The sequence below is a fragment of the Canis aureus genome, chromosome 9 (assembly GCF_053574225.1).
Source record: "Canis aureus isolate CA01 chromosome 9, VMU_Caureus_v.1.0, whole genome shotgun sequence".
NCBI lineage: Eukaryota > Metazoa > Chordata > Mammalia > Carnivora > Canidae > Canis > Canis aureus.
Window position 1 is genome coordinate 48571035 of NC_135619.1, and position 24282 is coordinate 48595316.

The 24282-nt window shown below is 42.3% G+C and overlaps 1 protein-coding gene across 20 annotated transcripts in view; it reads left to right on the forward strand.

Moving 5' to 3' along the window:
- SIPA1L1 (signal induced proliferation associated 1 like 1) overlaps positions 1 to 24282 on the forward strand; it is a 375082-nt gene that overhangs the window by 326380 nt on the left and 24420 nt on the right. For all 20 annotated transcript variants that reach the window (XM_077909830.1, XM_077909833.1, XM_077909838.1 and 17 more), the window contains 3 exons: positions 403 to 521; positions 3347 to 3789; positions 23283 to 23525. In XM_077909830.1, the coding sequence (XP_077765956.1) occupies positions 403 to 521; positions 3347 to 3789; positions 23283 to 23525 (805 nt within the window). The remainder of the gene's footprint in view (positions 1 to 402; positions 522 to 3346; positions 3790 to 23282; positions 23526 to 24282) is intronic.

Sequence of the window (24282 nt, forward strand, 5' to 3'; positions counted from 1 at the left end):
GTGATTGCATCCGTGCCTGTCTAGGTAATGTAGACCAAGCTAGGTTAGCCATACTTGGCAATGAATGACTTTCATAAATATAATCCATATATTCTCAACTTGCCCCCAAAACCAAAAGTTGATTCCTAACTTTGCCGCGTTGTTCATGGCCTTTGGTTTGGTGGTACTTGGCTATGCTAATGTGTATGATGTGACACACTGTCACCAGCTGCAAGCTTTACCCATCAGCCACTTAGTTTCTGACATGCTGTCTATTGTGTCAACTCTCAACAAGCTTATCGCTGAAATTCAGAGTTTGCTGGTCAGTGACCTGAGAGATGCAATGGCAAGCCGTCTTCATTTGTCAACATGTGCTTGTACCCGTTTAGTGCCTGCACCATAATGTCCTGTGCTGTATTCCAGAGCCAACGTGCCATCTCCCAGCAGTATCAAAGGTACTGCCTGCGTTCCGAGAGAGCCCCAGTGGGAGGTTAATGCGGCAGGATCCGGTGGTCCATTTGTCTCCAAACAAACAAGGGCATGTAAGTTAACTGTAAAATAATAAAAATGACAAGATTCCTAGCAGTGTAGCGATGTGCAAAGTGAAAATGGCAGAGGTGTGCTTTGCTGTTTCTTCCACATGGTCAAAGAAGTCATCCTGGCAGAAAGTGAAGCATTTGCCATGACCCTGGAATTTCTACTGCCAGTGGCCCTAAGGCTGCTTGAAAATAAACTCAAATTCCTCTTTGGTATGCACCTGCCACCCTCACAGATCTGGATGGAAGGCCATGTGATGCAGACACAAGCAGTCCTAAAATGTTGGGAACAGAAATGTGCTAAAAATGGATTTTATTTGCTTATACAGTTGCAAGCATGAGATATGGTTGGAGCATCAGTCAAGGGGACAGACAGCTTCCTGACAACTGCCCTTCCTGCTTCTCTTGTGTAGCTACACACATTTTTGTTTTACCATACCTATACATAATTCCTTATCACTTATGGGTAGAATTAAGAATAAGAGCTTTTGCTCTAGTAAAATGAATATGAAGCTAAGGAAACAGAGCGCACGCCCATGCCTGGGAAGGCACCTTGCACTAGGCTATGTGTTGAGAGATTTACTGAAGGAACGTGATGTTATCATAGTTCTACTTGTAAGTGATAAATTGCCCAATCTGTCAATTTCCCTTCCTTCATTAACACTGAAGGAACATCATTTACTGATGACATGATAAAATAATATTTTGAATAGATTGGGTTAGATTAAATACATTCTTAAAATTAATTTCACCTGTTTCTTTTTAACTTCTTAAAGTCTGGCTACTATAATGTTTAGGATTACAAATGTGGTTCATGTTGTGTCTATAGAAATCTGTTATGTATTTCACACTCTCAGCATATCTCAGTTCGGACTAGCCACGTTAAAAGTGCTCAGCAGCCACACGTGCCAAGGGGCCACCAAAGCCCACAGCACGGATCCAGAGGTGAAGAAGTTCTGTCCTGCAAACATTAAAAATAAATGAAGGCCTTCTAACATAAATGGTGGTGTTGCAAAAAACTAGAGCGGCACCAGTAAAGTCACGGGTTAATTGGTTCTTGTTTAAGAAGACATCTTCAACTTTGAGGTGTAATGTTTGTGTCCTCTCCTGCTGCTTCCCTTCCCCTGGGAAGAGCATGTCCCTTCCTCAAGCAACGGACACACACACTTGTAGCTCCTCTCTTCCTTTCACTCTGTCTCCACCAGCTATCCAGGCGTCCTGTCTCCCATCTAATTTAAAATATTATTTTATTCAGATACCTTTTGAAATATCATTTCTTTGGTGTAAACTATAGAATGTTCTAAACAACTAAGCCACTGTGTAGAAAGGGTTCTATACACATTTTAATTAATTCACATACCATAATATCCACCCATTTAAAGTATACAGTTTAGTGGGTCTTAGTATATCCACAGAGTTGTGCAACCACCACCATGATCTGACTGCAGAACGCTTTCATCACCCCAAAAAGAAATCCTGAATCCTGAGCCATGCTGGCTCTTCCCAAAATTCCACTCCAAGCGCTTGACCACCAGTCATCCACCTTCCATCTCTGTGGACTTGCCTATTCTGGACATTTCATATGAGTGGAATCATACAACATGTGGCATTTTGTGTCTGGCTTCTTTCGCTTAGCAAAGCATTTTTAAGGCTCATCTGTGTCATAGCATGTATTAGTACTTCTTTCTATGACTAATATCCCATTGAATAGATATACCACATTTTTTAAAATCCACTCATTGGATGATGGACATTTGGGTTGTTCCTCCGTTTTGGGCTATTATGAATAATGCTGCTGGAAATATTCATTTAGAAGGCTTTTTATGAACATATTTTTATCTCTCTTGAATAGATACTAAGAATGGAATTGTAATCATTTTCCCATAGCAGTTGTCCCATTTTACATTCCTACCAACAATGCCGACCATTATTACTGTCTGTCTTTTTGGTTAGAACCATCCTAGTGTGTGAAGTGTTACTTCATTGTGGTGGTGTTTTGTACTTCTCTAGGGACTCAAGATTTTGAGTATCTTTTTATGTGTTTGTTGGCCTTTTGATACATCTTTGAAGAAATGTCTATTCAAATCCTTTGCCCATTTTTTAATTGGGTTCCTTGAAGCACAGAAGTTTTTAGTTTTAATGAAATCCAGGTTATTTTTTTCTTTTATCTTTTGTGCTTTTGGTGTCCTATCCAAGAAACCATTCCATAAATAGGTCATGAAGATGGACACGTAGGTTTTCTTCTAAGAGTCTTAGAGTTTTAGCCTCATACATTTAGGCCGTTGATCTTTTTTAGTGTATTTTTCTGTGTGGCAAGGATTTAACTTCCATCCTCCCTTTTGCATGCAGATACCCTGTTGTCCTAGCACCATAATTCTCCCCCTCCCCTGCCCAATTGTATTGATTTGGCACCTCTGCATAAATTTTACTTTGAAGGACTCCTTAGAAAGCTGTTTTCTAAATAGCTGCCAATTGGGGAAGGAAAAGGAGATCTCTTTGGGAATAAATCTTATATTCTTCCTTATATTTATTCTGAGTGGAGGACTTTTGGAATCCAACATACTCTCCGATTAAGGTGATCTCAATACTATTGCTATTTTAGCCAAGTGAATGAAAAATTGATTCTAAAAAAAACCTATTTCTAGCACTCTTTGCCGTGAACATTCTGAATAGGCTTTTCCAGGCATCTCCTATCTGGTTTCTATCGTTGGAATTTTTGTGCTGTGAGAACCCCATAGCCAGAAACATGCCATGGGGTCTTTGTCCCAGTATTTCTTCCTAGTGTTCAAGAAGCAAAACGTACACTTAGGTCAGTCTTGCTTCCCTTGCAGTCCGATAGCCACTACTCGAGCCACTCCAGCAGCAATACCCTCTCCAGCAATGCATCGAGTGCCCACAGTGATGAGAAGTGGTACGACGGGGACCGCACCGAATCTGAGCTCAACAGCTACAACTATCTGCAAGGCACGTCTGCCGACAGTGGCATCGACACCACCTCCTACGGCCCCAGCCACGGCAGCACAGCCTCCCTGGGGGCTGCCACGTCTTCCCCTCGCTCAGGACCAGGCAAGGAGAAAGTGGCACCCCTGTGGCACAGTTCCAGCGAAGTGATCTCCGTGGCTGATCGGACTTTAGAGACAGAGGGCCTCGGCCTGGACCGGAAGACCGAGTCCTCCCTGAGCTTGGATATCCACAGCAAGAGCCAGGCCGGCTCAAGCCCCCTGACAAGGGAGAACAGCACTTTCAGCATAAATGATGCTGCTTCCCACACGAGGTAGGTGCCCTCTCCTGCCTAGGCCATGCCCAGCCCAGCCCTGGCCCGGGTTCCCAGCCTCAGCTTCATCCCACTTCCCTTTGCTCAACACGTACGAAGAAGGGGTTTTCCATGCACTGACTGTTATTTTCACGTACGCCTGGTATTTGTCACCAAAGTACTTTTTTCCCTGTAATCCTAATGCATTATTTTCAACTGAGGAAGGTTTATGGATTTGGTCTATAAAAACTTTCTTTGTACCAGAATCAGAGAATTTTAGGATTCTGGCTTTCAGGTAGTGATAGAGAATGAAACAGTCTTAAGACACTGAAAGAAAATCTTGAGCATATTTTTAAAAGAAAGGGGTCTTTTCTAAGACTAATGCATCATTATTTATGATGCTAAACACATCCTTCACACTGCCTCTCTGTCAGAGAACATCACTTAACCAATGCTTGCATGGTAATTCCTCCTCACGAATTGCCTCCTGACAGTGTGTGTTGAGTTGAGGGTGGGGTGGGGGTATCCAGTCTAAGAGTGCAGCTAAAATTAGACATCCCATCTACCTTTCCAAATAGGAAAGCACACATTCTCCTATAGCCTTGGAGATCTTCTGATAGGCAAAATAAATAGCATTCTTCATTTTATCTTTTAGATTTGAGCTCCAAATCCAAAATATGACAGGATTCTTCCTTTTTAAGGAAAAAATACTCCACCACTATCTTTTTGAGCCTATTGATGTCTGTGGTGGTTTCACCTTTTACCTTTTATTGTTGTCAGTCATTGGTTATTTTTCATGACAGCACCTAACCTTGCTGTCTGCTGGGCCTCCTTTATTATCATGCCCTAAAGAAAAGTAGCAGAGAAACTAAATTTAGTTTTACTTTTCTGCTGGGAATCTAGGCACATAATCTGTCAGTAAACCCCAGATCATCTTAATAACAGAGGATGTACTCTGTTTAATTTGGATTTGTTTAACATGATCAGTTAAATATTCAGTCCTCTCATTGTGTCTGTACTGTTACTGATGAGATTCTTGAGCTTCCCGTCTGAAAATGCCAAGCTGGCGTTTGAAGCACTTCACAAGTTTTATTTCTGTTTACACTACCACATTATCCATCTAAAAACCACATGACCCCCCTACCCCCACCCCCAGCGTAAGCAAAAAGGCAATGGGAAAATTGTCTTGGTATTCTCGAGTATCAGGCATCCAGTTCCCTTTCCACAATTAAGAAAATGTTTGCTTCAGATAGGTGAAGGAAGTTTTTGGGAAAGTAGAACAGAAAGCTGAGTGAAATACCATAATGATGTACCGTGGACCTAGAGTCCTGTGACAGAATCATGACAATGACTCGCTGTTGAGGACATGCCCTGCCATCTCATCAGCGAATCCTGTGCCCTGACTCAGACTGTTTTTCAGTTCTGAATGGTTTCTGTGTCGTTTCTAGGTTTAGCTCAACTCCTGTCTTGTTGGTATTCAGTTCTTTATTTTGAAAGGAGGCTATCTTTTTAAGAATTATACTCCATTTGGGGATATCGAGCTCTGGTCTAATTTGATGGCAGAAGAAAGTTATGGAAGTCTTACCTAGAATAGCATCCTCAGGAAGTAAGGTTGAAAAGGGTTGGACCTCTGAACCCAAAGCACAAGATGTCAGCTGTGCCACCTAACAAACCCCAGGGGATCCACAGAGTTCTCCCCCCTGAAAAGGAGGCACCTGGGCTTACATCCTCTGAATGTGCTGACTGGAGTTGCTTGCAGGCCTCAAAGGATTATCTAAATTTTCTGCTTCAAACTGACCATGCAGAAATCATTTAAATCATCATTTGGGAATAACTCTTCTGTTGAAAGTCAAACTTACTGGAGAAGAGAAGAATGTGGCCTTTCAGGGAGGGTGGCAAAGCATTCCCCCCCACTGATAGGTTGAGTCACATTCATTTCTAGACTCTGGTAAGCGAGGATGCTTTGTGACTTCAGTCTGTTGATCTTGGCAGAGTGAGCTGGATAATCAGAGCTTTAGCAGACTTCCTTCTCTGGAGGAAGAAGGACTTAGCCACCAAATGCACAGTGCTGGAGAAACTAAAATCACTGCAAATTAGAGTGTTTGTGTCCTCAGAAGACAGGAATAGCAATTAATGTGGAGATCTCTTGACAGTGCATAAAAGAGCTCGTACCTGGGTCTCAGTGACAAAATCTAAATTACAGTGATTAAGTTCCATTGCGTATTTCTGGCTGGGCTGTGTTCCTACCCTTCTGTCCTCCAGTCCCCCCCTGTTGATGATCGTGCAGGTTTTTTGTGGCACCCCAGGAGAACTGCATTAATGTAAGTTGGTAATTACACAGGGTTGTTCTGTTCACATGTCATTAAGAGAAGCCATACACACTGATAACTTCCTACAATTAAAAAGTCTATTAATTGCTCTGAAGTGTTGCTCCCTAGAATATGTATATATTTTCTGTGAAGTTTGGAAATGTAGGGAGAGATTTTTATTTTTTCTGGCAATGGCTATTTCACTTTCAGGTCTTAAACCCCTCCAAAAAAAAAGGTTTATGGCAACCATGGGAGAGATGAAGACCATTCTAGTTTTAAAACATTCTTACCAGGGGCTCCAGGGTGGTTCAATCAGTTAAGCATCCAACTCTTGATCTCAGCTCAGGTCTTGACCTTAGGATCTTAGGTTCAAGCCCCACATTGGGCTCCATGCCCAGCATGAAGCCTGCTTTAAGAAGATTGAAAATAAAAGTTAATAAAAATAAGACTCTTACCAGCTGGGCTCGTCTTAGAGTTCTGGCCTGGGCTGTAGGCAGTGCTGGTTTGTGTGGTGACCAGAGACTCCCTTAGCATAGTGTTCTCGTCCTCCATAACGAGTAGTATTACTGACGTCAGAACTAGATTCAAGACACACATTTTTTTTTAATTTATTTTTTATTGGTGTTCAATTTACCAACATACAGAATAACCCCCAGTGCCCGTCACCCATTCACTCCCACCCCCCGCCCTCCTCCCCTTCTACCAACCCTAGTTCGTTTCCCAGAGTTAGGAGTCTTTACGTTCTGTCTCCCTTTCTGATACTTCCACACATTTCTTCTCCCTTCCCTTCTATTCCCTTTCACTATTATTTATATTCCCAAAATGAATGAGAACATATAATGTTTGTCCTTCTCCGATTGACTTACTTCACTCAGCATAATACCCTCCAGTTCCATCCACGTTGAAGCAAATGGTGGGTATTTGTCATTTCTAATGGCTGAGTAATATTCCATTGTATACATAAACCACATCTTCTTTATCCATTCATCTTTCGATGGACACCGAGGCTCCTTCCACAGTTTGGCTATTGTGGCCATTGCTGCTAGAAACATCGGGGTGCAGGTGTCCTGGCGTTTCATTGCATCTGTATCTTTGGGGTAAATCCCCAACAGTGCTATTGCTGGGTCGTAGGGCAGGTCTATTTTTAACTCTTTGAGAAACCTCCACACAGTTTTCCAGAGTGGCTGCACCAGTTCACATTCCCACCAACAGTGCAAGAGGGTTCCCTTTTCTCCACATCCTCTCCAACATTTGTGGTTTCCTGCCTTGTTAATTTTCCCCATTCTCACTGGTGTGAGGTGGTATCTCATTGTGGTTTTGATTTGTATTTCCCTGATGGCAAGTGATGCAGAGCATTTTCTCATATGCATGTTGGCCATGTCTATGTCTTCCTCTGTGAGATTTCTCTTCATGTCTTTTGCGCATTTCATGATTGGATTGTTTGTTTCTTTGGTGTTGAGTTTAATAAGTTCTTTATAGATCTTGGAAACTAGCCCTTAATCTGATATGTCATTTGCAAATATCTTCTCCCATTCTGTAGGTTGTCTTTTAGTTTTGTTGACTGTATCCTTTGCTGTGCAAAAGCTTCTTATCTTGATGAAGTCCAGTTGTTCACTTTTGCTTTTGTTTTTTTTTTGCCTTCGTGGATGTATCTTGCAAGAAGTTACTGTGGCTGAGTTCAAAAAGGGTGTTGCCTGTGTTCTCCTCTAGGATTTTGATGGAAACTTGTCTCACATTTAGATCTTTCATCCATTTTGAGTTTATCTTTGTGTATGGTGCAAGGGAGTGGTCTAGTTTCATTCTTCTGCATGTGGATGTCCAATTTTCCCAGCACCATTTATCGAAGAGGCTGTCTTTCTTCCAATGGATAGTCTTTCCTCCTTTATCGAATATTAGTTGACCATAAAGTTCAGGGTCCACTTCTGGATTCTCTATTCTGTTCCATTGATCTACGTGTCTGTTTTTGTGCCACTACCACACTGTCTTGATGACCACAGCTTTGTAGTACAACCTGAAATCTGGCATTGTGATGCCCCCAGATACGGTTTTCTTTTTTAAAATTCCCCTGGCTATTCGGGGTCTTTTCTGATTCCACATAAATCTTAAAATAATTTGTTCTAACTCTCTGAAGAAAGTCCATGGTATTTTGATAGGGATTGCATTAAACGTGTATATTGCCCTGCGTGACATTGACATTTTCACAATATTAATTCTGCCAATCCATGAGCATGGAATATTTTTCCATCTCTTTGTGTCTTCCTCAATTTCTTTCAGAAGTGTTCTATAGTTTTGAGGGTATAGATCCTTTACATCTTTGGTTAGGTTTATTCCTAGGTACCTTATGATTTGGGTGCAATTGTAAATGGGATTGACTCCTTAATTTCTTTTTTCAGTCTCATTGTTAGTGTATAGAAATGCCACTGATTTCTGGGCATTGATTTTGTATCCTGCTACACTACCAAATTGCTGTATGAGTTCTAGCAATCTTGGGGTGGAGACTTTTGGGTTTTGTATGTAGAGTATCATGTCATTGGCGAAGAGGGAGAGTTTGACTTCTTCTTTGCCAGTTTGAATGCCTTTAATGTCTTTTTGTTGTCTGATTGCTGAGGCTAGGACTTCCAGTACTATGTTGAATAGCAGTGGTGAGAGTGGACATCCCTGTCTTGTTCCTGATCTTAGGGGAAAGGCTCCCAGTGCTTCCCCATTGAGAATGATATTTGCTGTGGGCTTTTCGTAGATGGCTTTTAAGATGTTGAGGAATGTTCCCTCTATCCCTACACTCTGAAGAGTTTTGATCAGAAATGGATGCTGTATTTTGTCAAATGCTTTCTCTGCATGTAATGAGAGGATCATATGGTTCTTGGTTTTTCTCTTGCTGATATGATGAATCACATTGATTGTTTTACGGGTGTTGAACCAGCCTTGTGTCCCAGGGATAAATCCTGCTTGGTCATGGTGAATAATTTTCTTAATGTATTGTTGGATCCTATTGGCCAGTATCTTGTTGAGAATTTTTGCATCCATGTTCATCAGGGATATTGGTCTGTAATTCTCCTTTTTGGTGGGGTCTTTGTCTGGTTTTGGAATTAAGGTGATGCTGGCCTCATAGAACGAATTTGGAAGTACTCCATCTCTTTCTATCTTTCCAAACAGCTTTAGGAGAATAGGTATGGTTTCTTCTTTAAACGTTTGATAGAATTCCCCTGGGAAGTCATCTGGCCCTGGACTCTTGTGTCTTAGGAGGTTTTTGATGACTGCTTCAATTTCCTTCCTGGTTATTGGCCTGTTCAGGTTTTCTATTTCTTCCTGTTCCAGTTTTGGTAGTTTGTGGCTTTCCAGGAATGCGTCCATTTCTTCTAGATTGCCTAATTTATTGGCGTATAGCTGTTCATAATATGTTTTTAAAATCGTTTGTATTTCCTTGGTGTTGGTAGTGATCTCTCCTTTCTCATTCATGATTTTATTAATTTGAGTCTTCTCTCTCTTCTTTTTAATAAGGCTGGCTAATGGTTTATCTATCTTATTAATTCTTTCAAAGAACCAACTCCTGGTTCTGTTGATCTGTTCCACAGTTCTTCTGGTCTCGATTTCGTTAAGTTCTGCTCGAATCTTTATTAACTCGCTTCTTCTCCTGGGTGTAGGATCTATTTGCTGTTTTTTCTCTAGCTCCTTTATGTGTAAGGTTAGCTTTTGTATTTGAGTTCTTTCCAGTTTTTGAATGGATGCTTGTATTGCGATGTATTTCCCCCTTAGGACTGCTTTTGCTGCATCCCAAAGATTTTGAACGGTTGTATCTTCATTCTCATTAGTTTCCATGAATCTTTTTAATTCTTCCTTAATTTCCTGGTTGACCCTTTCATCTTTTATTTTATTTTATTTTTTTCCTTTCATCTTTTAGCAGGATGGTCCTTAACCTCCACGTGTTTGAGGTCCTTCCAAACTTCTTGTTGTGATTTAGTTCTAATTTCAAGGCATTATGGTCTGAGAATATGCAGGGGACGATCCCAATCTTTTGGTATCAGTTCAGACTCGATTTGTGACCCAGTATGTGGTCTATTCTGGAGAAAGTTCCATGTGCACTTGAGAAGAATGTGTATTCAGTTGAGTTTGGATGTAAAGTTCTGTAGATATCTGTGAAATCCATCTGGTCCAGTGTATCATTTAAAGCTCTCGTTTCTTTGGAGATGTTGTGCTTAAAAGACCTATCGAGTATAGAAAGAGCTAGATTGAAGTCACCAAGTATAAGTGTATTGTTATCTAAGTATTTCTTCACTTTGGTTATTAATTGATTTATATATTTGGCAGCTCCCACATTCGGGGCATATATATTGAGGATTGTTAAGTCCTCTTGTTGGATAGATCCTTTAAGTATGATATAGTGTCCCTCTTCATCTCTCACTACAGTCTTCGGGGTAAATTTTAGTTTATCTGATATAAGGATTGCTACCCCTGCTTTCTTTTGAGGACCATTCGAATGGTAAATGGTTCTCCAACCTTTTATTTTCAGGCTGTAGGTGTCCTTGTGTCTAAAATGAGTCTCTTGTAGACAGCAAATAGATGGGTCCTGCTTTTTTATCCAGTCTGAAACCCTGCGCCTTTTGATGGGGTCATTAAGCCCGTTCACGTTCAGAGTTACTATTGAGAGATATGAGTTTAGTGTCATCATGATATCTATTCAGTCCTTGTTTTTGTGGATTGTTCCACTGAACTTCTTCTTAAAGGGGAATTTTAAGAGTCCCCCTTGGGATCCCTGGGTGGCGCAGTGGTTTAGCGCCTGCCTTAGGCCCAGGGCGCGATCCTGGAGACCCGGGATCGAATCCCACGTCAGGCTCCCGGTGCATGGAGCCTGCTTCTCCCTCTGCCTGTGTCTCTGCCTCTCTCTCTCTCTCTCTCTCTGTGACTATCATAAATAAATAAAAATTAAAAAAAAAAAATTTAAGAGTCCCCCTTAATATTTCTTGCAGAGTTGGTTTGGAGGTCACATATTCTTTCAGTTCCTGCCTGTCTTGGAAGCTCTTCTCTCTCCTTCCATTTTAAATGAGAGCCTTGCTGGATAAAGTATTCTTGGTTGCATGTTCTTCTCATTTAGGACCCTGAATATATCCTGCCAGCCCTTTCTGGCCTGCCAGGTCTCTGTGGAGAGGTCTGCTGTTACCCTAATACTCCTCCCCATAAAAGTCAGGGATTTCTTGTCTCTTGCTGCTTTAAGGATCTTCTCTTTATCTTTGGAATTTGCAAGCTTCACTATTAAATGTCGAGGTGTTGAACGGTTTTTATTGATTTTAGGGGGGGATCTCTCTATTTCCTGGATCTGAATGCCTGTTTCCCTTCCCAGATTAGGAAAATTTTCAGTTAGAATTTGTTCAAATACATATTCTGGCCCTCTGTCCCTTTCAGCACCCTCGGGAACACCAATTAAACGTAGGTTTTTCTTCCTCAGGGTGTTGTTTATTTCCCTTAATCTATTTTCATGGTCTTTTAATTGTTTGTCTCTTTTTTCCTCAGTTTCCCTCTTTGCCATCAACTTGTCTTCTATGTCACTCACTCGTTCTTCCACCTCGTTAACCCTCGTCGTTAGGACTTCTAGTTCGGATTGCATCTCATTCAATTGATTTTTAATTTCTGCCTGATTAGCTCTAAATTCTGCAGTCTAGAAGTCTCTTGAGTCCTTTATGCTTTTTTCTAGAGCCACCAGTAGCTGTATAATAGTGCTTCTGAATTGGCTTTCTGACAGTGAATTGTAATCCAGATTCTGTAGCTCTGTGGGAGAGAGGACTGTTTCTGATTCTTTCTTTTGAGGTGAGGTTTTCCTTCTAGTCATTTTGCTCAGTGCAGAGTAGCCAAAAAGCAAGTTGTATTGGGAAAAGGAGAAAAAGAGGAGAGAAAGAAGGAAAGAAAAGAGAAAGAGAAAAAAAAAGGAAGAAAAAAAAGAAGAAAAAGAGAAAGAAAAAGAAAGAAAGGGGAAAAAAGGGTGGGGGAAGCAAACAAATCAAAAAGCAAAACAAAACAAACAAACAAAAAAAACCCACGGGGGAGTATCTTCTGATTCTGTGTACTTTAAGTCCCTTGGCTTCTCCTGGAAGTTGTCAGTCTAGCTGGTCTTCTGGGGGAGGGGCCTGCTGTGCTGATTTTCAGGTGTTAGCAGTTGGGGGAGCTGCTGTGCCCCTGCCTGGTGCAGGGCTCAGTGGGGGGGTGTTTACCCCGTGAGGCCCCAGGAGGAACAGCCCCAGTGGCGGGGCCAGCTCTGGAGCCCTGGAGTCAGCCCCCGCAGTAACTCCGGAGCTCTCGATCTGCAGGGCCTGGAGGCTCCGGGCGGGGCCGCTGATCTGCTCAGCTGGGGCAGGAGCGTCCTTGCTGTCCTGGGCCCTCCCGGCCTCTGCCTGTCCCGGGGGAGGCCGGATCCTGGGCTGTGTCCCGGCGCCCTGGGCTCCCGGGCCTGAGCTGTTGGATTCGCGCTCCCGGGCCGCAGCCCCCTCCGCGGAGCCGCCGCCCGAGCCCCTCCGAGCAGCTCCGGGTCCCGCCGCGGGCGCTGCAGCCCTTAGGGAGCTCAGCGCACTCTCCCGGGGCGCAGGTGTCTGTTACTGTCCCCGGGAGCCCGAGGAGATCCTCGCCCTCCTGGGTCCTGCTCCAACTCCCCGCGAGCCCCTTTCCCCCGGGAAGGTCGGTGCAGCTCCTGCGTCTTCGGGACGGGGCTCTCCTGTCCTGGGGACACTCGCCCCGGCCTCAGCCCGGCTCCTCGCGGGGCCCCTCCCCCTCGGAGGCCTTTGTTTCTTTATTTCTTTTTCCCCGTCTTCCTACCTGGATCGAAGCGCGAACTCTTCTCACTGTAGCATTCCAGGTGTTCTCTCTTTAAATCTCAGGCCGAATTCATAGATTTTCAGGATAATTTGAAGGTTTTCTAGGTAATTTGGTGGGGACAGGTGATTTGGGGACCCTACTCTTCCGCCATCTTGCCCCTCCCCCAGACACACATTTTAAAGCTAAAAACCCCACCACAGAGTTGCAAAAACACATTTCTTCTGTAATGACCTGACCTGACCTATTTCAGCATCCAGGCTTCTACAGCCACCCTCACCTGCCAGCCATTCTGCTGCTTCCTCTTGATTCCTGTAGGCCCCCTTAGAGCTCTGTAGCCAGTGAGCACCTACCCATGTGATGACGTACTTCTCCCTGCAACCGCTGGGATTTCTCAGATAAGGGACACCTTATCTGAGGATTTCTCACCCGCTCTGTTCATCCTAAGCACCTTTGCATATCGAGTGCCACTGTGCATATAGTAGGTAGGTGCTCAGTACATCTTGGTCATCAAATAGGGAGAACTTGTTCCTTTAAGTTTCCACTCTGTCGCCTGATGACTCCTCAGAGCCCCCACTAATAATCTAGTTCAAAAAAGACATGAATCCTCAACTCCCGACTACCACTGTATTTCGTACTGTATAGATGTGTCAATATCTGCACACAGTTATAGTGCTTTTATGTTTAGATATATGTATATGTATAAGAGTATACAAAAGTCCCAGTACAGCATGGACTTTTAGTAGAGTCATCTCTATGTAAGATTTTTTTAATCTGCAAAGTACAACCAGGAAGCATTTCAATAGCTTGTATGCAAGGATCAATCAGTATCTGGATGTAAGTTGGTCGGTGTCTGACATTCACTAGAAGGAATAAAGTCTAGGGAAAATGCCTGCCCATGGTCATCCGTATGGTTCAATTTCATGAATGTGGTTTTTCTGGTTGACCTAATAAGTTAATTCTTCATGCCAGAAACGCTGTTATGTCTCTTAAGAATAGAGGTAAAGAAGGATTTCTTATATTTAGTTTATGTCAAACACCAAGACGTGCCTTGGGCTTTTGGAGTACACTGGACCATCTGTGTGTGCAGTAGAGCTGGTGTGTTTCAATCTTGTTCTCTGCCCTCTCTGGTATCTGTATATGTGAAAACTCAGTCTTCTTTGTTTAGAAATTATCCTGTTGTCTTGATCTGTAATACTTCTCTTAAATCTGTCCTGCCTGGAATTTTTTTTTAATTGCTAACAATTAATTGCCTCTCGTCGATACTTTTTTCTTAAGGTGAGAGTTTCATCTAAGTTTTATGGGCCATTTCAGAATTTAAAAGTGCACCCTCTGGAATGATAAACCCAGAACCTCTCTTCAAAACATTGTTGGCTCTGCTTATTGTATGTTTGTGGGTCATTTGCATTAAAATTTCTTCTTTGTGGTCCAACACACAATGGATATTCAGGATTATATTATATTTTGCTTTTATATAGCAGAACTTTAGGTGACCCTGTGCTAAGCTCTTGTGCCCCATTTCTTTCAGTGGGTGATTATTTTATCCAGAATATAGTAAGGTTCAGCTAACCTCAAAGATGAGAAACAGAACCACTATGGTTGAAATTTCAAGTGAACATTGAGAAAATGAGATCTCTTTCAAGCCACAGATGTCAGATTGCTCGACGCAGCCCTCACTGCCCCTAAGTTTATCACTACTTTGCTCTGTTGGGCAACTAATTCATTCATCCTCTCAATATGAAAAGCCTAAATTCTCCAAATGCCATTAAATCATAAGGCCAAAAGGAATTCTGAAAGAACAGAGTCCATCCCTTATCCTATTAAAACCATCCTACCAGGATGAGAACTTGTCCAACTGCTTCAACATCGGGGAGAGGAGAGAGAATCCCAAAAGAGAGAGTCCACACCCTTTCTGAGGATTTCCAGTGCCTACCATGTCCTCTCCCTCCTCAAAACTTTGTCCCATGTCTCCATATCTGAAATTCCACTCGCTGCAGCTTAAATACACAATTAAGAGATAATAAATGGTTTCTCTGAGCTGAATTTTTTCTAAACATTAAGATTTTTGAAGGCTAAGATTATAAAATTTATAGACACCAACAAGAGACCATTGGAAAAAAAAAATTTTAATTTTGTAACAGCCCTCCACCTCCAGGCAAGTCGAGAGGGATGTTAGGGAAAGTAGATTGGCATCCTGAGATGCAACTGCAAGTCCACTTCTGCCACTGACCAGCGCTCTGGCCAGTCGGGGCATTTCACCACACTTGTCCCTTATCTGTGCTCTCATAAACACCCTGCCTTCTTACTAAATTGTCATTTTTATATGTCTGTGAGAATAAGAAAAGGTTATGGAGTATATTGCAAACTGTAAATGTTCTTTTGAAATGAAAGGTTTTCTGGCATTTCCTTGTTTAAGCTCTCCACCACCCACCCTAATGAGGTTATCTTGCTACTTTTCCTTCAGTTAACACATATCTACCACAGGTCCTGTGATTATCCTTTACGTGTCTCATTCTACAATTACAGTTTTGCTTCTCAACTTTTGTGCTTTGTGTTCTTTGTCCTTTTTAGATGCCAAACCCGAACGTGACATTCTTATCAGCTGTGCCTAAAAAATGATAATATTTATAGTTCTCTTGTTAGCTCCCTACTTTATAACTAGCTCAGCATTGCAGACTTGTTGAGATTGTGGTCCACTGTGACCCCTGAAGCCCCTCCTACTGTGTATGCCCAGCCACCCATCTCCCTGTGCTTTATATATTAGTGTGCCTTGTACTCATGAAATAACTCCTGTTACTTGTTTTTATTCTAGTTAACATACAGGGCAATAATTGGTTTCAGGAGTAGAATTCAGTGATTCACCCCTTATAGGACGCAGTGCTCACCATATAAATATCTCATGTTGTAGATGAACAGCTTTCTTTACCACAATTACTTGGATGTCCCCTTTGCCAGCTACATCATTCCGTACTTGTTTCTCCCCGATCCTTTAGAATTGGTGTCTCCTGAAGCCCAGTATTGGACAGAATCGGCTAGTGTTGAAAATAGTAGGAGCAGGAGTCCTCCTAAATCTCATATCCTCCACATTATTTGTCACCCGAAGGCTTATTTGTTATTTGTGCAAGTAATCACAGGAAACCCAGTCGGCTCCCCTTCCCTTGGTGTTAAGCCAGCCCTCAGCCTTTGCGCAGATTTTGTCGTAGTCATTAGGTGACTAATTGCTGGTCTCCCCTTCCTGAAAAGATCATCCTTCGCAGACTGAGGCAGTCTAAAATCTGGCCCTCTGTGTCACGTCTGGATAGTAGACAACCACGTGTTTCCTTCGGCAGCACAGTGTGGCCGATGTGTTCCGCAGGGGCGGTGGTCTCAACGACAGTGCAGAAATGCAGGACAGCTTCCCAGGCCCTCAGCGCTTGGGCACTTGGGCCTTTGTCTCCTGACACTCAGGCTGCTCCATCCTCTGCAAGGTCGACAAGCAGATGTAACTCCCACTTTGTGACGTGGTACCTGCCGTGACCAGCAGATTGATCATCCAACAACCTCTCCTATAAAGTTTTACCACAGCGGGGAATGTAAAATAACCAGGTTGCAGTGCATTTGGTTCATGGTTTCATTGGATTGAGACTAGAAGTTTGGAAAGACTGTCCTACATGTTGAATAACACTGTCGCCTCTTTTCTCTTTGTATGACATACCCTGTGTGCCCCTGTGCATGCAACTCTCTTCCATTTCAAAATTTATGTCCTGAAATGACCAAATAAATCAAAGCTTGGTCCCTTTTTAGGAAAGGGGGAATGCCCTGTAGTTTATATAAAAAATAAAGTTAGTGGCTTCTTCGTGTGGCATCCAGGAGCACTCTGACCAAATTGTGAGTGGCTCCTGTTTGGCCATACAGTTAAACTCACTCTTGATACCATGAGAAAAGTAGCGGGTATTGTGTTTGTCATGTCCTAACGTACTGATTACTTTTCTCATTTTGTTACATATTACTCACTCATTACATCCTTACCCAAGTCCCGTGGAGAGATCTCATTTGCCATGGGTAAAAGCAGATTGCAGCATATTGAATTAACTTGAAATCTCCAGGATAACGAAACAACCCAGCCACACAGTTCCTCTGTAAAAGTGAGCTGATGGCTTCGTTTTAGTTGTTCTGTAATTAAAGGCACCTCACAGATTCCCAGGGGCAACATGCACGTGCACGGCCCACTAGGTGGTCCAAGGCCAGCAGGTTAGTCAGCTTCAAGGAGCCCCACCAACATCAGGGCCCGGGGACGAGGCTACAAAAGAAGGAGACCCCCCATTTTAGAGTGGGAGGAGATGAGAGGCCAACACAGTAGTCCTTAAAACTCTAGGGACATAGGAATCCTTTGGGAGTTCGTTAAACTACAGCTCTCTGGGGCCCTCGAAGATCTGCCACAAGCCAAGGAGTCCTCATTTATATAGATTCTTGCAGGTGACCGCAGGAACACTGCTCTGTGGCTTCACCTTCTTGATCTTGACGATATGAAGTTAGATTTTTGATGAAGTCATAACAGTATGAATAATTCACCTGATTCCAGCAGTTCTCAATCGGTGTGCACGCTTGGGGGAGAGTTGGCAAAAATACATATAACCCAGGCACCACCCCGACTCTATCAGATTAAAATCTCTGGGATTAAGGCCCAAGAATGTGCGCTTTGAAATTTCCCAGGTGAACCTCCCGTGCCTACTTGGAATTAGAGGCCAAGTGAACCAAAGTACTCACCTTACTTCATGCTGCGAGTTGTATACATTAAAGGAAGGACTGCCTATGAGTTATTCATTTGTTTTTGCTTTTACCTTTGTTCCCAAATCTAATCAATCGTTAAGTAGGGGTGTCTTGATTATAACCATTAGTGAATACGAGTGTGCTTTTATTTCACACTTGGGAGCTAGTGCCAGCCATCATGTTCACAGATAAAACCAATAATTGGGTCTGTGGCCTTATTTAAGCAATTATCCTTTTAAGAATACACTTGTAAACAGAAGCATAATCTGTAGATTGGATTATTTCTTTCAATAAAAATAAATCGACACCCAGTTTTAAATACAGCCTGAATAAAACACACTGGTTTCATGCATAAATCTCTCATACATTTCAAATGAATAGCTAATTTATTTGACAGTTTCTTTCATCACATATTGAATGCCTACAATGGCCAGCGACTGTGGTGGGTATGGAGAATATAGCAGTGAAAGAGAAAAAGTTCAGCCCTTGTGGGGGTTACATTTAAGTGGGGAAGACAGACTCTCGACAAGATAGAGGAGTAAAATAGCACACTCCATACATGCTAAAGAGATACCCTTTGCCCAACAACTATTTCATTGGCAGTCTACTGTATTCTGACATTGTTAGATACACAAAATAAAAATTCTGCCTTCAAAGACTTATAATCTCGTACAAAAATTTACTGAATGCCCCTCAGGGAAATGATACTAATTAAATTCACACAGGAAGCAAAGATCTCTGAAAACTGTATATGCTCTTTATATTGCTCTCTCTCTCTCTGATGTTTCCAAGCCTTTTCTGTAACTTCCCCTTTTCAGGCAGGCTGGACATTATGGCTAAAACCAGCATAGCTGTTTTGTAAAACATGGAGAAATGATTTTTTTTTGTTTTTTTTTTTTTATTGTTTTTAAGGAGAAGTGATTTATAAATTAATTGGACTATGCAATTTGCTTTTCTTCTCATGCTAATTATTCCTGTTTTGACCAAACATTTCATCTTTGAAAGCCCCAGGGTTTTGAATGCTCATGCTATCATATCAAGATTCTTGCTGCAGAGAAATGGAAACAGTGGGCATTTCAAATGCACATCTGGTATGGTGGTTTTCAGGTTATGAGTTAAGGACCACAGCATCAGCTGGGAACAAGTCAGAAGTGCAGATTCCCATGTGCCTGCCAACCTACTCCATCAGAATCCCTGGGGTAGGGTCCTGCAGTCTGTATTTTAACATGCCCAAAATGTGAGCACTAGCTCTAGTAATGTAAAAGCACTTGCATTCACTGGTGGACGCTAATCAAGGCAGGTAGAACAAGCAGGTACATGATTATCCAAGACCAGAGGTGTGCATGTTAGGCCCCAATTTGTTGTTTTTCACTTTATGGGAGTCTGCTTCAGACCAGGACTACGGAGGAGGCTTGAGACACCCGACATCTGTGTTATATGTGTGCATGAGGCTAGGTATAGTCAGGTGGGGAAAGTGCAAACCTGAGATAAGCTCTTGTTCCTAAGTAAGCAGTAAACAGCCACCTGCCTGTCCTCTTGTGGCAAATGACCTGAAGGCTACTGCATGCTTACCACTTAGGAAGCTCCTTTTGATGCTCCTGGAGTTACAACGTGTTGCTGATAACCTGTGTCTCTGGTACTGCTCCTCGTACTACTACTGTCCTTACGTCCCTCCACTTCATTTTTCCTTCTGGTTCATCTTGCACTTTTTGTCTGTTTTCCATAACAGACCTACTATTATTTTGTTCTTGTTGATTTAACGTATGGCATTTGTGGAAGAGTTCTGCATTCCTTTTCTTCATTTTAAAAGCAAACAAATGGGATATTTGTTATCAAGAGGTAAAAACTAAATGAGATTGCATGGCTTTTAAATTTATGTTGCCCTTTGAGGGGTTGTGAGGATTTTGTTTTTTCTTTCCCTTCCTCTCTAGCTACAAAAATCTCTGGGAAAAAAGGAAACTGTTGGAGCAATCAGAATATGGCTAGTCGTTTCTTCTTATCATATTTTGTGTGTGTGTGAAGTTTGAGCCCAGTACCTCCTCCTAGTTACAAAAATAAAGGAAATGTTTATACCTGATCTGCAGCAATAAGGCTCAGTTATGTGAAGAACCTTCCAGATCACCTTCGTTCTGTGCCCTGTTCCCTTGTTCCATCCTTTGCCCCATCCCCTCAACCTGTGACAGAGCCTCATGGACTGATAGGGCCTTCTTCACCTTTCAGGTCCTCTACTTTTGATTTATTTTTTGTGGGTGTGTTCTCGTTGAAGTATAACACACATACAGAAAGAGGTTCAGGTCATACCTGTGCATCAGCATGAATTTTCACAAAGTGAACATACCCACGTAATCACCATTCAAATCAAGAACTGGAACATAGCCGACATCCAGACACCCCTCCTCTCACTTGCCTTTCCTGGTCATTCCCACCTCCTTCCCAAGATAAACACAATCTTGAACCCTAAAATCACACACGCATTTTGCCTATTTTTGGCTTTATATAAATGGAATTGTACCATATGTTTTATTCTGTGTCTGGTGTCTTTAAGTCCGCATTATGTTGGTGAGATTCATCCGTGTGTTGTAGGTAGTAGCATTAGTTTATTTTCATTGCTGTGTTATATTTACATTGTGAGAACATACCACAACTCGTGTATCCATTCTACTGTTGAACATGTGGAGTGTTTCCAGTTTTGGGGGTATTACAGATTCTTGTGTATGTCCTTTGATACATATATGTGTGCATTTCTGATGAGTATAAACCTAGGAGTAGTGTTGCTATGTCCTACGATACGCATACATTCAACTTTAGCAGAGAATGTGAACCAGTGTGTCACAACCAGACTGTGACAAGTAGCACTCGCATCAGTAGAGTGTGAGAGTTCTGGTTGCTTCACACCCTTTCTAGCACTGGATGTTACAAGTCTTTTTAATTTTAGCCATTCTGATTGGGGTGTCCTGGTTCTTCTTTTAGCTGCAATTTGCATTTTCCTAATAACTGATGATGTTAAGCACTAGTTTATTGGACTTTTAGATATCCTCATTTGGGAAATTCCCTTTCATCTTTGCTTATTTTTCCTATTAGGTTGTCTGCCTTGTTGATTTTTAGGAATCTGTTCTGGATAGGAGCCCACTGTTGGGTACATGGTTTACATCTATTCTTCTCCATGTCTTCTGAGGAATAGAAGTTCTTACTTTCAGTGGGGTTCAGTCCTTTCCTTTATGATCCTATTAAAGAAACCTCTGCCTCTATCATAAAGATGTTCTCATGGGATGGCCCAGCATCTTTAGATCTGCATATAAATATGTAAGCCAACTGGAATTGATTTTTCGGTAAGGTTGTAGGTGGGGGTTCAAGACTGACTCTCATCTGTGTGTGTTCTCTCAGCACCACTACGATTTGGGTGGTTTTTGATTTTTGTTTTGTTCATTCACTTTTTTTCCCTAATAAAAAATTGTTTTTATTTTAGAATAGTTTTTGATTTGCAGAAAAGTTACAAGGCAGTACAGACAGTTCCCACGTACCCCTCACCCGTTGTCTATGGTACATTTGTCGTGGCTAATGCATCATCACTAAGTAAAATCCATACTTTATTCCGATCAGGACCATTGGTTTTTGACAAAAAATGTGTTGCTGGCAAATGCCATGAGACCACATGCTGGTAACTAAACCTTCAGGGACAAAGTCCCCTGTCGTAGGAGCCAGTGTCTCTTGTCTCAGCCTAAACTGGAGAACTGAGCGGGGCTCACGTGTGGACTCGGGTCCTGTGAGGTCATGGGGAGGGACGTGTGGAAATTCTACCACTGAAGGGCCTCCAGCGTCGTGGACCACCTGAACTCTCAGCCCCAGGCCTAAAACTCCTGAGTGTAATGTGTGATGAGTAGCCTTCTCCTTGAGTCCCTTAGACTTTAATTTTGTAATCTTGAAGCAAAGTTTAAAATGCATTGATGATGAACAGCTTTGTACTTTAATATTTAGTCAGCGTGCTGTACATTTCATCCCCGGGACTCCTCTTCTATGTGGACGTTTGTAGCTTTTGGCCCAGTTCCTCCATCCTCCACCCTCCACATCCCTCCCCCTACACCCCTCTCCCCACCAGTGGCAACCACCAGTCTAATCTCAGTATCTGTGAGCTCAGTTTATTTTTAGATGGCATACAGAAGTGACATTATACAGTATTTGATTTATTTCAGTTAGCATAATGTCCTCCAGGTCCATGTATATTGTTGCAAGTGGCAGAATTTGCATTTGCTTTTTTTATTGGCTGCATAATATTTTATTGTATATGTATACCACATTTTCTTTATTCATTTATCCACACTCAGGTTGTTTCCACAGCTTGGCTATTGTAAATAATGCTTCAGCGAACATGGAGGGGAGTGTAGATAATTTCAGATTAGTATTTTCACTTTCTTTAGATCAATACCCAGAAGTAGAATTTCTGGATCATATGGTAGTTCTATTTTTAATTTTTTGAGGAACCTTCGTATTGTTTTCCACTGTGGCTACACCAATTTACATTCCTGCCAATGGTACAGAAGGGCTCCCTTTTTGCCACATCCTTGTGAACACCTGTTATCTCTTGTCTTTTTGATAACAACCATTCTGACAGGTGTGAGTGATAATTCATTGTGTTTTAGATTTGCATTTCCCAGATAATTAGTGAGGTTGAGCATCATTTCATGTACCCATTAGCCATCTGTATATCTTCTTTGGAAAAATATTTATTCAGTTTCTATGGCCAATTTTTAGTCTGATTTTTTTTTCTATTGAAATTTTTTTCTATTGAGTTATAGGAGTTCTTTAAATATTTTGGATTTTGTGCCCTTATCAGGTATACGATTTATAAGTATTTTCTCTCATTCACTAGGTTGCCTTTCATTTTATTGATGGTTTCCTTTGCTGGACAGCTCCTTAATTTGAGGTAGTCCTCAAATTATTTTTGCTTTTGTTGCCTTGCTATTAGGGTCAAGTCCAGAAACATCATTGCCAAGATTGATGTCAAGGACCTTACCCCCTGTGATTTCCTCTAGGAGTTTTATGGTTTCAGGTCTTATGTTCAAGTCTTTAATCCATTTTGAGTTGTTTTTTGCATATGGTGTAGGATAGTGGCCCATTTTCATTCTATTGAACAGCTTTTTAGAGAATCCTTCTTCATGCCAGACACCATGACGAAGGAGACGTCCGTGGGCCCCTTTGGCCTTGGATGTGGGTGTTTGGAGAACTGTATGCTGATCCAGCTCTGACCTGCGGAGCCATCATCATGACCCTTAGTTCCGAGGAAGGCAAGGCAGACAGCCACTGAGACTGCCAGACATTTTATTGCCAATTCTCCTGTTCCTGTCTCTTCTAGACCACCGTAACAAACTCTGGTGTGCCAGCATGTTTCAGAGCGTCCCTGACAGTCCCAGCTATTTTTACCTTTTAATTTAAAGTGCAGACGAAGCCCCAGTGACCATGTTTCATTTTTACAGGAGACATTTAAATTATTGCGAGAAAACAAGAAAGACTAGTCAGCCCATGCCATTAATATTTTATGAAATAGTCATTGTTCTTTAACCTGGCCATAACCCCTGTCCTGGACGACACTTTTACAGCCATCGTGCTGACCCCGGGGATGCACACATGCACACTGGGGTTCTTCTTTGTCATGCTTCTCCTCAGTACCATGAGCTCCCGACACTCTGCCAGCCCGGTGGTCTTCACCAGTGCCAGAAGTTCCCCTAAAGAAGAGCTTCATCCTGCCACATCACAGCTCGCACCTTCCTTCCCCTCCTCCTCCTCCTCCTCCTCTTCGTCTGGCCCTAGGACCTTCTACCCTCGCCAGGGCGCGACCAGCAAGTACCTGATTGGGTGGAAAAAACCCGAAGGAACCATAAACTCCGTGGGATTTATGGACACGAGAAAGTAAGAATTCTTTTGCTTCTCTTGCTGGGTGGTTTGCTTTTATTTTTTTTTTAATTTTTATTTATTTATGATAGTCACAGAGAGAGAGAGAGAGAGAGAGAGGCAGAGACATAGGCAGAGGAAGAAGCAGGCAGGCTCCATGCACCGGAAGCCCGATGTGGGATTCGATCCCGGGTCTCCAGGATCCCGCCCTGGGCCAAAGGCAGGCGCCAAACCGCTGTGCCACCCAGGGATCCCTGGTTTGCTTTTAATGTGACAGAGAACAGAAAAGGTTGAGGCAGTTTCCTACCCCAGAGGAGTCCAGCTGGGGTTTGGTAGGGAGAGGGGCTTTTTCCTCCCGTTATTTCTCTGCTTCATTCCTTAATAAGTTGTGTGGCAAAACATTGATTTGAGAATCTCGGATCTCATAGGAAAGATTATGTCTGAAGAACAGACCTCAGAATAATTGACCCTCAGGCCCAAAGACAACATGCTCCCTTGGATGATATTAATCACAGCCTTCCCATGTAATTGGTAACTCAGGAGCCACCAGAGGGAGTGCTAGAAAGTGACTGCCATGAATATAAAGAACTTTTTGACAAAATAGTACAGAAAAAAGCAAAACCACCTCTAAATGATTCATTCAATTATGTTGTTGGTGTTTGTACAAAATTTACATTTGGGATTCATAGCCTGTGGTCTTACTAATAAGTCTGGCTAATTTTGGCTTAGTGGAGCTAATAGTTTCCTGTAGAAGGACAATTTATCAATCAGCTTT